Source organism: Perna viridis, chromosome 3 (assembly GCF_037379345.1).
Source record: "Perna viridis isolate PV_CMFRI_1.1 ecotype Kerala chromosome 3, ASM3737934v1, whole genome shotgun sequence".
Taxonomy (NCBI): Eukaryota; Metazoa; Mollusca; class Bivalvia; order Mytilida; family Mytilidae; genus Perna; species Perna viridis.
In genome coordinates this window covers 15713570-15733552 of record NC_142447.1, presented here as the reverse complement: position 1 = coordinate 15733552, position 19983 = coordinate 15713570, and the positions used below count along the sequence as shown (strand labels likewise).

Genomic DNA, 19983 nt, shown 5'->3' with positions numbered 1-19983 from the left:
TCAAGTTGTTTTTTTTTCTCTCAACTATATAAGAATAATGACGAAAGCTACTCATATGATAAACTTGATATTCTGAGTTGACTGGCAGTATTGAAATTATTTTTTAGGTGGCCATTTTGAAAATGGCTGCCATTTTGCGACCATTTTCACCAGTTGCTCAGATTCCAATGATTTTTGGTTTCTTTAGGAAACATTGTGTTCTAAGTTGAATGATGATAACAAGTTTGTTTCTAGCTGGTCATTTTTAAAGTGGCAGCTATTTTCTTGCTAATTTTATATTTGCTTTGATTTCAACAATATTTGGCTGTATAATAAACATGGTCTCCTGAGTTGAACAGTGATTATGAAAATGTTGTATAGCCATGGTTTAATTTCGTTTTATGTTCTTCAGCAAATGTATACTGGGCTGATGCCCAGACCCAGTGTAATAATAGGGCATAGAGGGATCACTGCCCTAATTCTTTCTAGAGGTTCTAAAAACACTTTAAAGGCATGGCAAATATTTTACAGTGCCGTAAGTAGTCAGTTGAACTTATAGCATTCATCAGTATATGCTCTTTTTCAGCAATCTTTTGTCAAATATGGTAACAAAGCATGATACCTTTACTTAGTTAATAGGTCATGGTCTGCTAGGTAAGAGATTCAGGCTCTTTGAGAACCTCTGTTTTTTTTTTTGTGATTTCACTAGCCTCACCATTATAGTGAAAATTTTAACCTTGCATAAATTTCCTTCTATACAGTACCATGTAAAATTTTTTTGAGAGGAATCATTTTATCTATCTTTTGCTTGGTCTGACCGTATACCTTTTAAACTTTTCAATGTATTTTGATGAAACTTCTTATAAAGTTAAGCCATCCGATGTTGATGACAGTAAACTTTGATGATTATTGTAGGAGGCTTCCAAAGGGAAGTAATCAACCTTTTACGTGCAGAAGCATCTACTACTAGTTGAGGTCTCTCAGAGTTGTATTTTTTTTTTTCGAAAACAGTTCTTTTCACACACATTTTTTTTTACTTTTTAAAACAGAATTATATTTATTTTGTTTAGGGTTTTACCATTACCATTCTTGTATTTATGGTGTACTGAATACTTCCAGTTGTAGATTTCTGTCTTTTTTCTCTGTCAGCAGAGTACTTTCTTAAGCCCAAATATTAAGATAATGATATAAACACTTTGATAACAATATATATTTGAATTTTGTTTTCTTGAGCCTTACAATTTGTGAAGTCATTTGAGTTTTTAAATCGGTGAGGGTGGACAACTAGAATTAGGTGTTTTTATCATATCACAAAGTTCTGATTCCTCTTTTATACTGTTCCTATAATCAAACTGTCTATTCCGACATCGACCATTTTCGTATTTTGGACGAATTACTTTGGGCAGAGGAAGTAAATCTGTTCTGGAATGTTGAGTGGTGTACTTTGACAATAATGTGTTATGTGTACACGATAAATCTGCCATTTGATAATGTAGTCCTTTCTTTCCTTTGAAAACACGACATTTGTTTCGTACAGCTGTTGATGCTATTGCTGTGGAGTTTGGATATGTTAGTGAATTGAAGTCCTCTCCTCGAGGTATACACCTGCAGAAAGTTCGGATAAATGTTCGCCGAAATTTTTGACCAAATGCACAGTACAGAATGAAATTTATTGCACTGTTAAATGTAACCATGAAATTCCTTATGGTCGACAGTATTTGCCATCCATAAACATGAACTACAAATCCATTGACGGCAAATGCTACATTGTATATAAGTGCCGGTAGTTGGCAGATCATGAAAACCATAACAACCGAAACTAACATAATTGTAACATTGTTTTCACGGGACTGACGCACATTCATATCCTTTCGCTGCTGTTGAGAACGTTTCACTGCAAATATTAGAAATGTGTTTAAAACAGCAAGCGAAGAAAGAGGTATGAAGAACATAATCAGTAAATATAGCCACAAGAAATACACCTGACGATACACACGATCCTTTCCAAAATCAGTAAAATCGTATGATAGGTCTGTTGTATTCGTTGTATTGTTTGGACGACTTACAATCTTGTAATCAAACCAACGGTTTAGGTTGAATAAAAACGATGTCAGTGACACGAAAGCGATAACCATCCTTGCTCGAGCGATTGTACACATCCTGGCAGCCTTCAGTGGATGACAGACTGCAATATATCTTTCCACAGTAAATGACACTGTTAACCAGAGAGTTGCAGTCTGCGCAATCAAGGCAAAGGGATAGATGTATTTTACTATGTACGGAAATACATATCCTTGAAATCCAATAGAGAGTTGAGGCAGAACCATCAGAAAGAATGTCCCAAAAAGCACCATGGCATCCCATATTGCTAGTGCAGTCAAGTAACAATTTGTGGATGAATGCATTGTTCGTCGTGTCAATACAATCACTGTTAAGCTGTTGCCTATTAGGCCAAGAACAATAACCACAATGGCTAGAAACCCGTTCATGTATAACTCTAAATGGCTTGACTCGATTAGGTGGTTTTCCGATTCTTGGTTTGCAGCTGCCTGAACCAGTGTTGTTGTCACTTCCAGTTTATGCGATTGATCTGCCACTAAGGACGGATTCCAGTCTGTTTTATTGGAAATTACAAACCCAAATGGGGTATTCTCCGTTTCCATGTCAACTACTTGCATCTGAATGGGTTCTCTCGGAAACTACTATTACAGGCTGGTAAGGTAACTCCAATATGCAAACTTCTTTGAAGTTATTGTGATGATAATGAAGTCTCTTTAGGTTCAATAATAATCGTTGAGTGAAGTTCTGCATAAAAGATTCGCATGACTCTTCCCTGAAAATGTAATGAAGACACATAAGTCAGGTGGAATAATTATTTTAAATGAAATTCGAAGGTGTTTTATTCAGCATAGGATTTTACACAAAAGTGTTCTGAGAGGAAGATTCAGTAATCCTCTTTAAATCTGTAAATCATCTCCTAGATCATATAAGTATTTAAATAATTGTAACCTCTAAGGCAATGTGAAGTGTTCATGCAGAAAATTTCAAAAACGTATGTGACAGAAAAACAAACACGTATGCGTTATTAATGCTGAAAGAACATATTGTTTATTTATTGATCCATTCTATATTAGTATTATTTATTAAGCATATTTCCATTGCTTTGATTTTTCATTTTTGTTCTTCATGAAATGAGAAATGAAAACTGTGTTTACTTTCTGCTTTTTAAACCCAGTACTTAGTTCTGCACTTTGATGAAACAGTTCAGTACCACAGATTCGTTATTACCCTTTCAATTATGTAGTTCCATACTTTCATAAGATCTTTGTATCAGATATGTCAAACAGTCCAGTATGGCAAGATTTAAAGTGTGGGTACTAATAATTTTCACAACAAAAGGCAAGGGTCAAATGGTCTTGCTGGCCCTTGACAAACAGATTTCATGAAAATCAAGAAATCAAATTCCTCAAATCCTTTAGTTTCTTTAAGGAGGTAAACCTAGGGTAAGGGGAATAACTCTTGAAATCAGTGATATGTTTGTATCAATATCAATTTCACCAAAGCCTATCAGGCTTTCATTTGAAACAGAATGAAGTCAGTCCTAGCTACTTTGCTTAAATGCTTAAATGAGATTGATGTAAAATGCTTAAGACAAATGTTCCAATGATTTGTAAGAGTTGTGACCCTTACCCTAGGTCTACCTGCTTAAATCTTCTTTTAATTTTGCCAACTGATTGATGGCATTAATGTTTTCTTCATCCTGTTGTATAAATGTTATTTTTAAAGACTTTGACCTTTTTCTTTCCTGTTAATCTGTATTGTCTCAAAAGAATATGATATTGTCTTAGTGGGCTGCATCGAAATATGAATAAAATCATTAAGTATTTTGTGGCAATGTCTATTACATGTTTAAGTTCATTTAGCATTTGGTTTTGCAGATATACCACAGATATAATCAACATTGAATCATTAATTATGATGCTTTTCAACAGTTCATACAAACTTACAGCAAATTCAATGATAATGTTCAAGGGGTGATTTATTTTTTACCTCTTGATCTACCTCCGGTAGTTAAGTAGCAGTCTTCGTAAGAATCATGCAAATTTTGTAAAATGTAATACACCTCAAAAAGGTGACATATTTTTATTAAGTTGCTTTATAGGTCTATGTGATGAAATGTATAATTATTCATGCCAATCTATCTGCTCTCTGTAGATAATCCACATTAAAAGTCCAATAGTTTCTATTGTATTTTAGTGTCATTTACAGAGTTATCTCCCTTAATTTTAAAATCTACAGTACATTCTATATGATTTTAATCTCTTAAGAACAAGGGTTATATTAATGGCCTCGTGTTACTTTCTGTTTACTATGAAATTTTAAACAAAATATCAAAAATAAAAATATGTGGGCTTTCCAACCATGAATCACATTTTGCATGATTCTTACATGGAGTTCTACTTAACTGGATACTTTCTATTAGACACAGATTCAAATTCCTATGAAATGATGGAAAGTTGAAATTTCCTTATGAAGTGTTTAAGGCAATTCATCAGGTGATTATCATTTAATCAAGGGAAAACCAACTCTTCCCTGAATAACATTATTGTATGGGCTGTAATAAAACAGATTAGTTCATTACATCAACACAATATATTACATTGGAACATATTTCAGTCAATTTGAAACAAAAACAAAATCAAATTAGGTGTGCACTCAATGCCAAATTTACTTCTTTTAGAATGATCAAACATGCAAATAACATGAAGCATTGCAAAATAAAAAAAGAAGAAAAAAAAACAACTTTTTTAAGGATTGACACCTACAAGCACAGATTGGTATTTGGATATCTTATTCATTCTACAAAATTGTTTCATGTGACAAATGTATAAGTTGTTAAGTACCATTCTGTGTAAGAATCAGGCAATGGGTGACACCTCATGTTTCTCAATTCGGTCTTTTTTTGCCACAGATATATTTAATACATCTAGAAAACAACTGAAAAGCTATTTAAATTTATCCAGAAGTGCTGTGAGGTAGATATTTTTGACTGCTTATAAAAGGAAAAAGTGTGGGAAAATCTTCCCACCATTTTTCCATAGTGCATTTCAACTAAATTTGACCTATCAATATCTTAAAAAGGCAAATTTTACAAACACTTTGATGGTTATTTCTGGAGGTTATCTTGTATAAATACTTGGTTAATGCAATAAAATCTCTGTGTGTTTTCCTTCTGTACCACACCTTATACACATCTTGCCTGATTCTTAGATGGAAAAGTACTTAATTTTAATGAGCCTTTGGTCTAAAACATATTTAGAATTTAGAATTTTAATCACAGATAATGGAATAAAAGTAATCAGAATTGTGTTGATCTTGCTTGAACCTACAGTCTTCAAGTATTGGTTATCTTGCTTAGTTAAGGTATTAATTTTTTTTTTCATTGTTCAGGCTGTGTGAAACAAAGCAATTTAGTAACAGGTCTCTGTAAGGATCAATCAAAATGGCAAATGTGAAACATTCTTGTCAAAAACCAGTCAATTTGACAATAGAGTTTCACTATTTGAACATTTGAAAAGATCTCTGCATCACTGGGTATTTTCGGAAATGTTTCATTAGAATGTTCGAAAATTAAAGCTTTTGGTAGAGTTATTTGCCCTTAGAAAAAGTCATTTGAAGTCCATTTTAATGATATTATGACTCTTTATTCCATAATGATGTAGAAGTTTTGTCCTAATGTCTTGCTTTTAATGGCTCAAGTAGTCAAATAAATGTTTCACCAACTGCCTGATTCTTAAATAGGAAGAAGTCCCTTACAAGGTAATACCATCAATTGGAGAAGAAAAAGAAGATCCCAAAAGTATTGGGACTCATTTAATTAAAATAATTTGTCACGCTTTGAATTATAGATTAATGAGTTCTCTAGGGTTTTCTATCTTTTATTATTGTGCAGAGTTGTAGTCAAATTTGCTTAATTATTGAAATGGTTGATGTCTGCTTACTGTACATTATACCATTTTATTTGATCTGTTGTTTATTTTACAAAAAAAGTAAAAAGTGTTAAATTTATCTTTAGTTCTGATAGAACAGTGAAATTGTATTGTGACATCAAAACTTTCAATATATTGGTCTGATGGATGTTAATACAATGCAGAGCAAAGTTTTGAGCGAGAGAGGAGGGGTTCAGGTTTGGGTCGGTGGGAAAATCTGCACGGACCACTTGTTGATTTTTTTAGCTTTATAGGGGATACCTTGGTCAGGATTTTTTTCTTAGTCACACCTCTACTTAACTTGTTCCTAAACTGATAGTTTTACAGCTAGTGATATAGTAAACTTCATGAAATAGAGTTGGTCTTCCCTTTCATTAGATAACAATCACACGATGAAATTCCTTGGGTAGATAACTGATTTAATTGACCAAATGATCTAACTCTGTATTAAACTTAGATTTAAATACCCATGAAATGATAGAATGTTCATATCTAAGTTAATTACTTATGTATGATCATCAGGTATGACTATGTTCTAGACACATTTTTCTTGTTTCATTTAAGCTAAAAGAAATGAAAATATCAAGGATTCTAATTGGATGTTATACACCTATGGGAGTCCAATGGGCTTGGGTTTTACAAAGGAAAACCTGGATCCATTTTTCTGAAGTGACTAATAAAGCTGCATAATGCAATGTCACATTGACCTTGAGGTTAGTCTACCAGTAATCTATTTTGTTTTTTTTTGATATTTTAAGTGATCAGAATTGACTGAAATAAAACAACTGATTTTTTTTCTGATGGTTTTTTTGTCATGACAATATTGTGTTTTATGAACTGAGACTGTGTCACCCTGAATCAGGCTACACCCTGCTAAGCATTTTATTTGGACATGCAATTGTGATACAAATTTCAGTATTGCATTAATATTGCCTTTGACTTCTATAGTGAAGTGCATATTTTTTAGGATTGTTTAAAAATATGTAAATTGATTCAATGAAACTTATACTTATGTAGCATTTCTAAGGACATGTGAAAAACTAATCCCCCCCCCCCAAAAAAAAAAAGTAGGGCGAGTCGATGAAGATCGATCAGAAAAGTAGTCTTGAATTATAAATAGCCATTTTCTCTACTTTCACTTTCCTTTTGCACTCATCAAACCAATCTTTCCATTGGAACATTTTTTTGTTATAATGTAAAATTTTCTTGAGAAAAAGTTTGTCATCATATGGTGCTATGATTGTTCTATTTGATAGTCATTGTTCATATCTTTTGACAAAACATTAGTTTGTAGAAAGGCAAGAAGAAAATTCACCATATTTTTATACCTCCATGTTTTGATGTACACTCGCTCAGGGATATGCAATGCTATACTGGTACTTTCAATAAATGTGGCAGCCAGTTTCCAGATTAAATTGTAAGAATTTATATGAATTTCTGCCAAAGTTGAGTATTTCTCTCACTTCGACAGGCTTAACATCAAGCTTACTATTCTCTCATAGCAAAAAGCTTTTTTCCCAATAACAGTGCTTTACTATATAAAATCTATAAGTAATCAAGTTAACTATCTGCTGTATATTAAGCATAAACAAACAGCAAGAATATCTTTAATGACTTCAGTCATTGCCTTAATTGACGCAAAATCTTGTCTTATACGGAAATTAACCTGCCAAGGTGACATTAATGATATGGTTAACTCAATTGGGGGTCAATATGAAAATTGTTATTTTTATATCCTGTAAAGGTGTATGTTTAATGATGAACGCTTTGAAGTTTTAAGCGTTGGTGTTTATTGATCGAAGTCATCTAATTCATATGCAAATTAATTTGTCTGTTTAATTGAAAAATGATTTCCAGTAAGTTTCTCTTTCAAGTTTGTAAATGCTAATTAATTTTGGTATCAATGTTTTATTGCTCAGCTATGTCTATTTCCTCTTTTATCTTGAATGGGTGAAGAATATGGTATGAACAGGCTGGTCATGAATTAAACCGAACTGTGAAATATTTTCTAAACTAAATTTGTTTAAATCCATAAAAATTCTGAATTAAGACCTGAATAATCCATAACCATGCTGAATTAAAACCTGATTAATCACTTGTATGTCTGAAATGAAACCTGGATTATGTAAAGTGTCTGAAGTGAAATTTTAATAATCCATTACCTGTCTGAACTAAAATCTGTACAATCCAAAGCCTGTCCGAAATAGAGCCTGTACAAATCACTCTCTCTGAAATAAAATTGGTTCAATCCACAACTTGTTGTCTGAACCAAAACCTGTATAATCTATCGTTTCCACAACCTGTGTTAACTTTAACCTGTACAATCTACAACCTGTCAACTAGAACCTATTCAATCCATAATATATCTGAACTAGAACCTGTACAATCTACTACATGTCTAAACTTGCACAAACCACAACCTGTCTGAACTAGAACCTAGAACATCCATAATATGACTGAAAATTCTCCTTCAGTAATGAGTGGTTTAAATTATTTCAACATGCCAGGTGTAGTGAGCATGTTCAAATCTTCATTTTACCGTAGAGAGTGAAGAAGTAAATAGTCTGAAAGAGATTTGATTTCTCTCATGAAATCTGTAGAAAACTAGGAAAATGTAATATGCCAGGAAATATCACTCAAAAATTTTATCACTATCCAGTGGTTAAAATGTCACATGCATATTTAAATACCAGCTGTGAGAAATAAATATATATACAATAAACAGGAGATAAAACATCATGCTTGCCTAGGATTACCACTTTACTAACCAGATCATACCAAATTTCACATTACATATTCTGACCAACTGAAAATGTAAGCAACATGATCTGCTAATACCGAAGTATCATCACGTTTGTAGTTGTATTAGGAATTAAACCTTCATTGCTTCACAAGGGATTACTTTCATTTTGATGAATTAGATATTTCGTTGCTCTACTTGTGGTCGTTTAAGCTAAGGCATCTTGATTTATGGCAATAATTAGTTCTGAGTCTGGGGTCTAGTTCTTGTCTGGAGATATTTCCGAATAGTTTTTCACTTGTTTAATTGTCAGTGTGGTCTTTTCCTTCAACCGATAAATCTGCAGGATTGTAAAGAATGACCAATGGTCTTATAAAAAATGAGGTAATGTATCTCAACTAATTTGAGGGAGGGAGAACCACACTGAATATATATGTTCAATCTCTAATTACTGTACTTTGCATAAAGTCTTCAGAATGTGAGTGACTCTTATTAAGGAGGTAGACCTAGGGCAAGGGACACAACTCTTAAAAATCATTGGAATGTTTGTATTCAGCATTTTACATCAATCTGATGTAAGCATCTAATTAACTTGAATTCATTTTATTCTGCTTCAAACAAAAGCTTGAGAGGATTTAGTGAAATTGAATATAATACAAACATATCACTGACCTCCTTAAGAAAAGAGTTGATTTTGTTTATTAATACTATTTACGTGTACTCTCTTCAAATGAGTTGGTATGTATTTAGTTAATTCTGATTTTCTTTTGTCTCTGTGTCAGTTTGTCTATCTGTCTGTCTGTCTGTGACAATTTTGGTTTCTGAATTATGAGACCAAACCTTTTCAGATTTGAACACAATGTTGTGGACCATACAAAATAGGTCAAACCAATATATTTCACATTGTTTATGCTAAAAATAATCATAGCTTAGCTTAGTATGAAAAAGTTACAGCATTTCCCACTTTCAAAATGAAATTTATCTGCAGAGGCCATCAGTTGGAATACCAGATAAATTTTCTCTTGTTTTACTGTGGTGTGTGTTACAGTGCATTCAAAGGTGATGTTCAATGGTTAGATTTGGTCTTTCTTTGGTTAAATGAAAACCACCTGATTTAAACTTTCTAATAATTCAAGGTATTTAACTCTATGTCTAGTAGAAAGTTAAAATCTCAATTCTCCAGTTAGTAATATCAGAAGCAATTCACTTCTATCCACTGAACATCATTATTGTTTTTGCTGTAAAAAAAATCATTTAGTTGAATCATTCACCTTACAAAGAGACTTTATTTTTCTTACACTAAATACTTATTGTGCATGGTTCTGGTAAAAAAATAAAATTAATTCGAAATTGCATTTACAAGATGATTCATTTTCTCATCTGAACTAAATTGATTCTTAAACTTTTGTGTATGTTTTCGGAGAAAAAAAAAACCAACATCTTAAATTGAAGTACTAATGCTTTTCAGATGGAATGGTATTTATTTCAACAGTGGGAGTTTTCCTTGAACCTAATGTATTGTTTTGATCTTTTCACCATATTTGTCAAAGTATATCAAATTAAAGGAACTATCTAAGTTTGAACAAGAATTTTCTTTGGTCTCGTGTAATGAAATGGAATTGCTTATGTTATGATGTCACCATTAAAGGACAGACTTAAAAACTGCAGTATACTAAAGGGTATATACATGCCTGACCAAAAAAAAAAAAAATAAGTTGCTGATGGAAATTGCTATCCAGCCTTCGGCATATAGCTTAAACCCAAATTTGATTGAAATACCCCCCATAATGACTGGGTGATATATTTGGATCACCATGTTTTATGGTTTACAAATTCAATAAGTTGAAATTGATCAGAATAAAATTGCAAAGAGTATAAAAGAAAAAAATTTAGGAAAGTTTTATGAAGGTAAAATTCTAGGATGAAGGATTTGATTGTAGTCCTCCCACTAAATATGATGTACTGTAAGTTTTATGACGATCCCATATTATTGATATTCAAGTAGGCTTTAATATAACCCACTTAGAGTTGAAACGACACACTAAGAAAATGATTGAAAAATACTTATCCTCGGATGTTTACTAAAAAGACGTAATTGTCTGACGTAGGAACTGAGACATAAAAGTATTCCAAGTTTACCAGATTGCTATTTGGAAAGCAATTTCCACTTTTACCATTTGAGTAAAAGTTGAAGTCCTCTTATCATGGTTTAGTCTCCTTTAATATCAGACAATACAATTATGAAAAACCTTAGAATAATTTGAACGGGGAAAAAAAATTCCTCAAAATGACAAGAATAGAACTCAGTAGTTTAACTGCTATCTAAGGTCACCATTTTAAAAATATAGTTACTACATTAGTATTTTTACTGGTAATTTAGGGCAATAATTCATGAACTTATTGCACCCATGTCATTGATGTGTTATTGTAAAAGTACCTTAAATGGTGGGTGGAGTATTAATTTTTATATTCCAGTATTTATATATTTATACAAGTTCAGTAGCACTCCAGCTAAGGATCATGCAAAATGTGATTCATGGGTAAAAAGCCTACATATTTTTATTTTTGATATTTTGTTTGAAATGTCATAGTAAACAGAAATTAACATGTGGTTTTTTATATAACCCATGCTCTTAGGAGATAAAAATTGTATAGAATACTCTGTAGATTTCAAAATTAAGGGAGATAACTCTGTAAATGACACTCAAATACAATAGAATCTACTGGATTTTCAATGCGAATTATCTCCTAAGAGCAGACAGATTTGAATGAATAATTACACATTTCATAGTATAGACCCATAAAACAACTTAATTACAAAAATAAAAATATGTAGCCTTTTTTAGGGTATATCACATTTTTCAGATTTTGAATGATTCTTATAAAGACTGTTACTTAAGTTTTGATTTCCTTGTTCTATAATTGACAAAAAAAGTGGTTAATTATAAAATTTGTTGTAAGTAATGATGTCACAACAGAAAAAAAAAACCATTGTGATAATATATCTTACTACAAAATTTTACACTTGCGACTTTTTGTGAAATGAATTACTGATTTGCATTGCAAGAATTGCAATACCAGTTGCAGTTCTGAAGGGTGTCATCCTGGTTTGCCCACTTTTAATTAATGGTTTAAATAAACGTTTCTGTATATGAAGTGTTAAGAATTGCAAAGTTCAAGATTAATAGAACAGATACAATGCACTTTGGGAAAAATTACAGAATGTAAACAATTTTTTTTTTTAAACAAATTTGTAATGTAAAACTCCACACAATAGCATTTTTAGCATTTTGACAAACTATGATATTTGCTCCTACTACAGGTAATTAGTAGTTGCTTGAAAAGTTAAAACAATTAGTTTTCTAAATCCACTACGACAGGCGCAGGCAGCACCTCAACAAATCCATGTTTGGTTGACTCTTTTGCATCAAAGCTAAACAGACTTGTTTTTGACATTTAATTTAAAAAAAACACTGTCCTTTTGTTGGAGTAATTTCATTACTTAGGAAACATTAAGTTGAAATTCTACTGGGAACTTTAACATGACAACATGAATTAATTTCTGTCTTGAGTACATATGAACTAGAATTCCACAACAATGTATGCTGAAATAGTATATACCATAATGCATTGCATCTTGGTCTGACTACACTGTATTCAGTCAAACCTGTCTTAAAATTATGAAATTTTCTATGAATTAAGTTTTTGCATAGGATATTTTAATCATAGTCTTTTTACGACAGGTTATTGCTGAATTCAAAGGGTGGCTTACACAGGTTTAACTGTAACCTATTTATCACTGGTGAGGTATTCTTTAGTTCATCCTTGTAAGAAGTCCTAGTAACTGAATTTCTACAAGATGAAAAATGACCATTTAAATTCATGCAAAAATTACTGTCATCTGCTTTGATTAGACAGGGATCTATTGAAATTTGGAATTTTCCTCCTGTCTTTCTGTCTGAAATTTGGTTCAGCCTTTTAACTTTGCTATGATGTACTTCATGAAATTTTCAAAATACAACAAAGAAACCTGTTTTTTTTTTTAGGTCATTGGGTCAGAGGTCAATTGTCACCATTACATTTTTTGAGAGATGTGAGACCTTGAGCTATTGTAGTGGCTGTGCCCTGATTTATGTGTTGATTCTTTCTTTATATATAACTTTGACCAATCACATCCCTGGAAATTGATAACTTGAGAATAATTCATGAAGCTTCAGGAAACTTTCAATTTCAGATGTTTGACGAAAACCTATCAATTAATAAATTAAAATGAAATTTGATATTATGTAACCCACACACTGCATTCAGATGAGACCAAATGTCAGGAAAAAAAAATTGAACATTGAATAATCTCTCCCTGATCCCCTTTTATTTAAATGTCATACAGCAAAATATTTTACCAAGTAAAGGATTACCAATTTTTTTCTGGTGAATGGTTATGTAATGATATAAGTACTTATGTATTCCACTCAATTTATCTTCCTTGTTTTTTTCAATAAAGAAGACTGTTATTGAGGCTTGTTTTTTGTGTCTTAGTTTTGCAGCTTGCATTGACTGTTGAACAATGTACAAATGGCTATGAACTTTTATGAAACATCATGAAAGTAATGTCATATGGTTTGAGAGTTGGAGATCAGTGGTGGACCTGCATGGTGGTTGAAATCCTCTCCCCATTTGTGAGAAAATTTTGTTTCTAGAAAAAAGCCTAATTTTGATGATACTTATTTGTCTCCCCTGAATATGGTGATTAGTGTCCCCCGAAAATGGTGAAATATAGTACTTTGTAAACAATAGCATGTTTGCAGTATTTTTTGGCCAATTTTGTTACACCTACTTATTTATTATAATGGCTGACATAATTTTTGTTCAGGTTTATCCTTAGTCTTTATTTTATTATGGTAAATTTTAACCTGCCTCATTCATTTGTCCTTCCTGTTATGTATCATCTGTAACTCAAAAAGTATTTATTCAATTTATATAGAAACTTTGCACATCTTTTTATACCTTCTTTCTTTAAGATTTGCATCTCTGTTGTGGAAAATTTGACATTTTTTGCATGTTGAACTCAGCCATTTTTCATCTCTTTATGTTGTGGAGAGTACCTACTATGTGTAATCTGTAACTAATATATATAAATATATTCATATAGAAGATGTATATGTCCTACTATGGAGAAATTTGGCAAGTGTTTTTCTACAGTTTTATCATGTTGCACTTTTGACCATTTTTCATCTCTTGATATTGTCCAGGGTACGTAAGTGTCTAACTTTTTGTAATCTGTAACTTTGTTACAGAAACTTTGTATAGTGTTTATATCAGTTTTATCACATTTGTTTAATACTGGTATGCTTAGTGTTTTAATACATACTGAAGATACTCATGTGCTGACAAATATGTGAGGGCAATGCTTGTCCAGACATGTATGAGTCTTGTTATAGAATTTCATTATGGTTTACAAATAAATTTCTCCACATAAAACTTGAGCTGTATGACTCAGCAAATTTGAGGTGGTTGTTATTGAAAGTTTTTATTTGTCTTTCATTACAAGAAAAGAACTCAATTTATTGATATTGGCTATGAAATTCTGGTTTTAAAGAGTTTTAAATTTGACTTCTAGCTGATTCCAGTTTGGAGTTTCATGGTTTGAGTTTACTGTTACGGAAATAGTTAGAGCTTCTTCAGTTTATTTTAAGAAAGATTAATGCCATTAAGCATATCTTAAGGTCCATTTTCATCTTGAGTGTCAAATGATTGATGTACATCATGAAATAATTGAATGACATGATAGAAAACTGTGATTGGAGTTAGAAAGATTAGAGATAGTGCCAAAGCCTGCACTAAATACCAAGATTTTCAAAAAATGCCATTGTGCCGAGTTGCATTCCCTTATAATTTTGGAGTTTGGTTCATGATTTGTTAGGCCATCTTATACCTTTACAATTAATGTCAAATTTAAATTCATTTTATTGATATATATCTACAATATCAGTGGTTTCTGTCCATAAAACCAGATCTTTACAACAAAAAATGAACTGTACTATTTTTTTCTCTATAATTTTTTTTTTGGGGGGGGGGGGTGGTGGGTGGGTGTATCTTACTTAAGAATTTTCGTCAGACTAGTCTGCATTGTGATTTTGTCACCCAACTAAGGCTCCTTATAGACTTTCTCTGTCCTTATCAAGGTTATATCACAGATTATTCTGTTACAAGGGAACAAAGACTGTGAAGGTATTAAATTTTGCTGATTCTGTCAAATGAATATGTTTGTGCGTATAATTTTTTCACAGTTTCATACCACGATATGGCCAAAATCAAAATCAAAGTTTGTTTCCCCTTACCTTACCTACGCATAAAAATTGCCCTTACCCAAATAATTTTATTGCCATTCCCTGACAACATTTTTTCAATTTTTACAGAATCCTGTGAACTTTGGGGGAAAAATATTTTCCATACCTACCTACCAAAAGCCAGGAGCCTCTGTTTGATCTGGTAACAAAAACTAACACTAGAACTCTAATGTAAACTATGGTAATAGAGGGTTTAGTTACATTAGCCATAAAGACCTAGTTTAATTGACCATTTCATTTTGAAATGCCTTCATCAAGTCAAGAATGCAGATTTCATTTTTCTGTTTCATTTTGAGTTTTACCAGTTCATTTCCTATCCTGATATATGATTATGAGTTTGGTATTTTTGTTAACATTGTATTATCTTGATTCAATAGTTCTGAGTACCGTATATTAACAAATGAAAAAAAAATGAAGTGAAATATCTATCCATCCTTCCCCCTTTTGGTCAGTTTGCTAGACTTTTTCACCTGGTATTTAAAATTTTGAACTAGATGGATTTGGGGTTTCCGTGAATTGTAACACGAACTGTTGCTATTGACTCAGTCAGTGAGGTAGGTGTACATGGGTGAGTAGGCGAAGACATTCATTTGTGAGCTATATTCACTGTAATTCTAAATCCATACTCTCAAATTATTTTCTCTTCTTCCACTTTAACATGTACTTATGAAAAATTTCTATTTATACAACCCATGAATTTTCCTGTTATTTTTGCTATGCTTACTATAATTCTAAAAAAGGAAAGAAATATATTTTGTCTTCTATCACTCTGTTGCACTTATAATTTTTTAATCTATTTTTACAACAAATTTGGGTTTACCCTTTTATCTGTTATTTTTATGTTGTTATTTTTATAAATGGCTTTTTTCAAATCCAAAGTCTTCTTACATTTTTATTAATGTATTCTTTATACTCAAGCTGCAATTATGCAAAACCCAGAAGGTGCTCTTTAATTCTAGTAATCAGACTTTTTTGCAATAGCATATAGAGAATGGTGGAACAAAAGCTATTAATTATGACTCAAATCATCTTGTCATTGAAGTGTCTGTTTTGTGTAAAGTATAGGAGTAATGAAATATTCCTTAAAATACTATATTTTTCCCAGTAGGAATGAATTTGTTTTGAGCAAAAACTCTTTAAATTGGAATTCACAATTAAAGAAGGCTGTAGAAAGTTGTTTAATTTGTCTAAGCTTCAGTATTGTGGGTGTCTAAATTGAGATTGAAAATAGAGAATTTAGACAGAATTATGAAACAGAATTTGGAACTGTCAATTATTTTATGAATTTTAATAGTGATGAAAAAACCTTAAAAATCAGACTGTGAACTGTTATGTTCAGCTTTTTTGGAGTCCTGTAATGCTAATACTACCTTCAGTACAGGTGTTATTTATAGTCTAAACCAAACCTCTTTTGGACTGTATGTTGTGTTCAATTTAGATAGATGATTGTTTTATTTAAACATTTAAGGAGGTAGGCCTTGGATAAGGGACACAACTCTTACAAATCATTAGAACGTTTGTATTCACTATTTGACATCAATCTCATGTAAGCATCAAAGTAACTTGAATTGACTTCTTTCTGGTTCAAATGAAAGCTTGATATACTGGTGAAATTGATATGATACAAATATATCACTGATTTCAAAAGTAATGTCCCTTACCCTATGTCCACCTCCTCAAATGGATGTAAAGGGACTTAAAAAAGTATCTGGTTTAGACAAGTTATTGGATTATTCAGTGTTCTTTTAGACAGGTTCCACTATGAATTTATAGACTAGTAATTAGAGATGTACCAAAGAGGTCCATGACTGATGAAAATACCATTATTAAAAGCTTTATAAAAAACAGCCATCATAGTGAAGACAGTGACATTAAATTATAAGCCCGGATATTGTAACCAACTGATTTGATATATAGTAATCCATTTTGAACTTACATTATTTCAGTGGTATATACTATTAGTCAAGCTGTCAGTGTTATCAAATAATCCGTCCATTATGTCACCATATGTTACTGGTCAGACAAAGAGCTTGGCTTTATTGTCTGGATATAAGTGTTATTTAATGCCATTATTTTTTTAAACTCTGATTTACTTCCTTGTTCACTCAGTGTAGTAATTAGTTAAGACTGACAGATTTTCTACTTTTCATTTATTCTTAAATGGCACTTCCTGATTTTCCAGTGACTTTATGTACTTAGTATTGTTACACACATATAGTAGCTAGCATATAACATTTTATATTGAAACATCTGCTTTGTCCTTGTCCAACATGCCGAGACATATTTTTTTTGTGCTATCTCACCATATCAAAAGACAACCAGTCATTTCATTTATCTCTGATACGCCTCATACTCGATGGAGATTGGAGCAGTGACTATCACTTTTAAAATCATGCAGTTCAGAATCAAACCCATAACCCTCCCATATTCAAGACAAAAAGTCCATCTTGAGACGACCAAGGAGTTAATTTCAGTGGAGTTTAAGTTTACCCCTATTCCATTACATGGACATTTGATCATTGGAATTACAACAGCATTGTATGAGTAGTAACAATATATACTTTGGATCCACAAAGGCTAGAGCAGAAAAGTAATCATTTTTCAAGGATATTGTAAACCGGGAAATTTTCGTGCCATCTTTTTTTCACGGTTTCTGCTATAAATCTGCTTTGGTGCAGTTTTAAATTCACGATTCTTCATCAAATTGTACTGTTATAAAATAAATAAAAATAGTTGTAACAGTTTAATTTTTGCATTCCGAATCTGCAGCAAAAAATTTCACGGTTTACAGTATTTGAAATCCCACGGGAGAACGTTACAGTGACAAACGATAATGACCAAGCAGCAGGCAAGGTTATTATTGCTGTCGCAGTCAATACCACTGTCCTGTGGACAGTCTAAATATCACGATATTGACCAGAAAATCAACCACTTTATCTTTATTTCATTAAAGAACCATATCCTTGATTTTTGTTGTTGTACATATAATTAACTTCAAGAGGTGTGACTTTGTCACATGCACGTCTGAATTGCAACTGCATTTTAATAAAGGGGTGTAACTCTAAATCCCCAGCTGGCCATTGTTGTGAAATGTTCTGATAATGACCGGTTTTCTGGTCTGATTTTCTTTGTGGTATTGACTGATGGAGATTCTACAGTGGAATTCAGAATGACATATGACCACCTTTTATCTAATTAGAAAATTGGAGTTTTCACCGATATGAAATAAAATAATTATTAGTTATTTTAAAAACTGCGTAAGTTAGTAGTAGGATAATTAATTGGAAAGAGTGAATAACCAAAATATGATCACAGGTGCCAAAGAACGCCTTGATTTAACGGGTGTGTGGAATCTTAATTCGTTCTTGGCACAAGTGATTACCGCAATGTTTTGTTTCTTTACAATAAACATTTAAAATCCTATTTATTATATAGATTTCCTCCATTTGTTGGTATTTTCAACACAAATTTTAAATTTTGTGAATTGATGTTTTTGTTGGAGAAAGTGCAAGAGTGAAATTACTGAATTTCTTTCACAGTGTGAACTACCGAAAATTTTTACACTGGGAACATTTGGTAAATCACTGCTATCTATATAATAATACCAAAGAGTATGTTTAATTGACATGAAGAGTCTGCAAAAATTATCTACTACAAAAATCCGTGTTTTTACAGTACTAGTTTTAACCAATTTTAACTCTTTCCTTGGTGTTATAACCACATTTGATTAGAAGTTGGTCCAGTTTTAGTGTGACGATGCTGTGAATTAAACTGTCAACCTTTCCACACTTCTTGCATGCAAGTTTCGTTGTAGTATGTATAATATGGATAATTAGATTTAGTAGTAGTCGTTACGGATAACAATGTCACTGTTAAAAAATGTTAATCAAATTCATACATCCTAATATACTAGGTATCTATATTCATTTGTCATTAACGTGACACCATTTAGAGTTTTCAGTAAGGAGATAAATTTCACTAATTCCTGGTCATTACTTTTTCTTGAGAAATAATGGGTTACTACAGTTGTTAATTTCCCTGGTCTGACTTCCTAATGATCTGTTTTGTCTAGCTTTATAGTCAACTCCCGACTTCTGCGATAATGTTTTTTAAAGCAATTTATATCAGCATTTTTAATGACTATCGACTGATGTATTTGTGCTGTTGATTTCATTTTGGAGTGATGGATATAATTGTAACGGGTTTGAAAATGAACTGTCGAAAAATTGAAGGCATACATAGCTGTTCTTTTAATATTACGTAGGACAGATCCAACATTTCAGATTAGAGGGCATAAATAGTATTACGTTTAAATGCCTGGCAAGAAAATTTGGGGTTGGGGTAGAATTTGCAAAAAAATCAAGATTTCATGCAAACAAATTTGTTTCCCAATTTTAGGTGGGGTGTATGTCTACCATTCGCATCCCTGGATCCACTTCTGAGCAAATTATCATGGCTTATATCATGATTGCCAAAGGATTAGTCATTAATCCTTCATGATATAGCCATAAGATGTAAATAAAAATATAGAGAATTACAAAGACCATCTTCAGACTTCAGGCCTTGATTTTTCTATTTCTAGCAAATTAAATGAATAGGCATGCTAAACAAGTATTTGTCTCGTGTCGTCTTTCTTGTATTGTCTTTTGATATAATTTGAGAAACCTGTAATTGTAATTTCTTGTCCATTCTCATACCTTGATTATACGTCTTAAAGTACTATTTCCTCTATTCATTGACTGTCATGCCAATTTCTTAAACTGACAAACTGTCAAACATTTGTTTGTTATTTGTCAATTCTATTGCAGAGATAGGAATTTGCTGAATTTCTGATTTAAGTGTAAGTGTTTGTAAGAATCAGGCAAACTGACAAACTGTCAAACATTTGTTTGTTATTTGTCAATTCTATGGCAGAGATAGGAACTTG

General features: G+C 31.9%; 2 protein-coding genes across 3 annotated transcripts in view; one reads left to right on the top strand and one right to left on the bottom strand.

Moving 5' to 3' along the window:
• The window catches only part of LOC148621163 (focadhesin-like), a 270468-nt gene that overhangs the window by 36849 nt on the left and 213636 nt on the right, over positions 1-19983 (top strand). The gene's annotated exons all lie outside the window — the stretch shown is intronic.
• The window catches only part of LOC148621164 (FMRFamide receptor-like), a 46377-nt gene continuing 27502 nt past the window's right edge, over positions 1109-19983 (bottom strand). Inside the window, exons 1-2 of one of the 2 annotated variants that reach the window (XM_088575259.1) lie at positions 16993-17104; positions 1109-2812 (exon numbers count right to left, since the gene is read on the bottom strand). In XM_088575259.1, the coding sequence (XP_088431385.1) occupies positions 1242-2657 (1416 nt within the window). In that variant the 5' untranslated portion in view covers positions 2658-2812; positions 16993-17104 and the 3' untranslated portion in view covers positions 1109-1241. Of the gene's footprint in view, positions 2813-16992; positions 17105-19983 lie in introns of those variants that run through there. The other variant, XM_088575258.1, reaches the window with a different exon arrangement.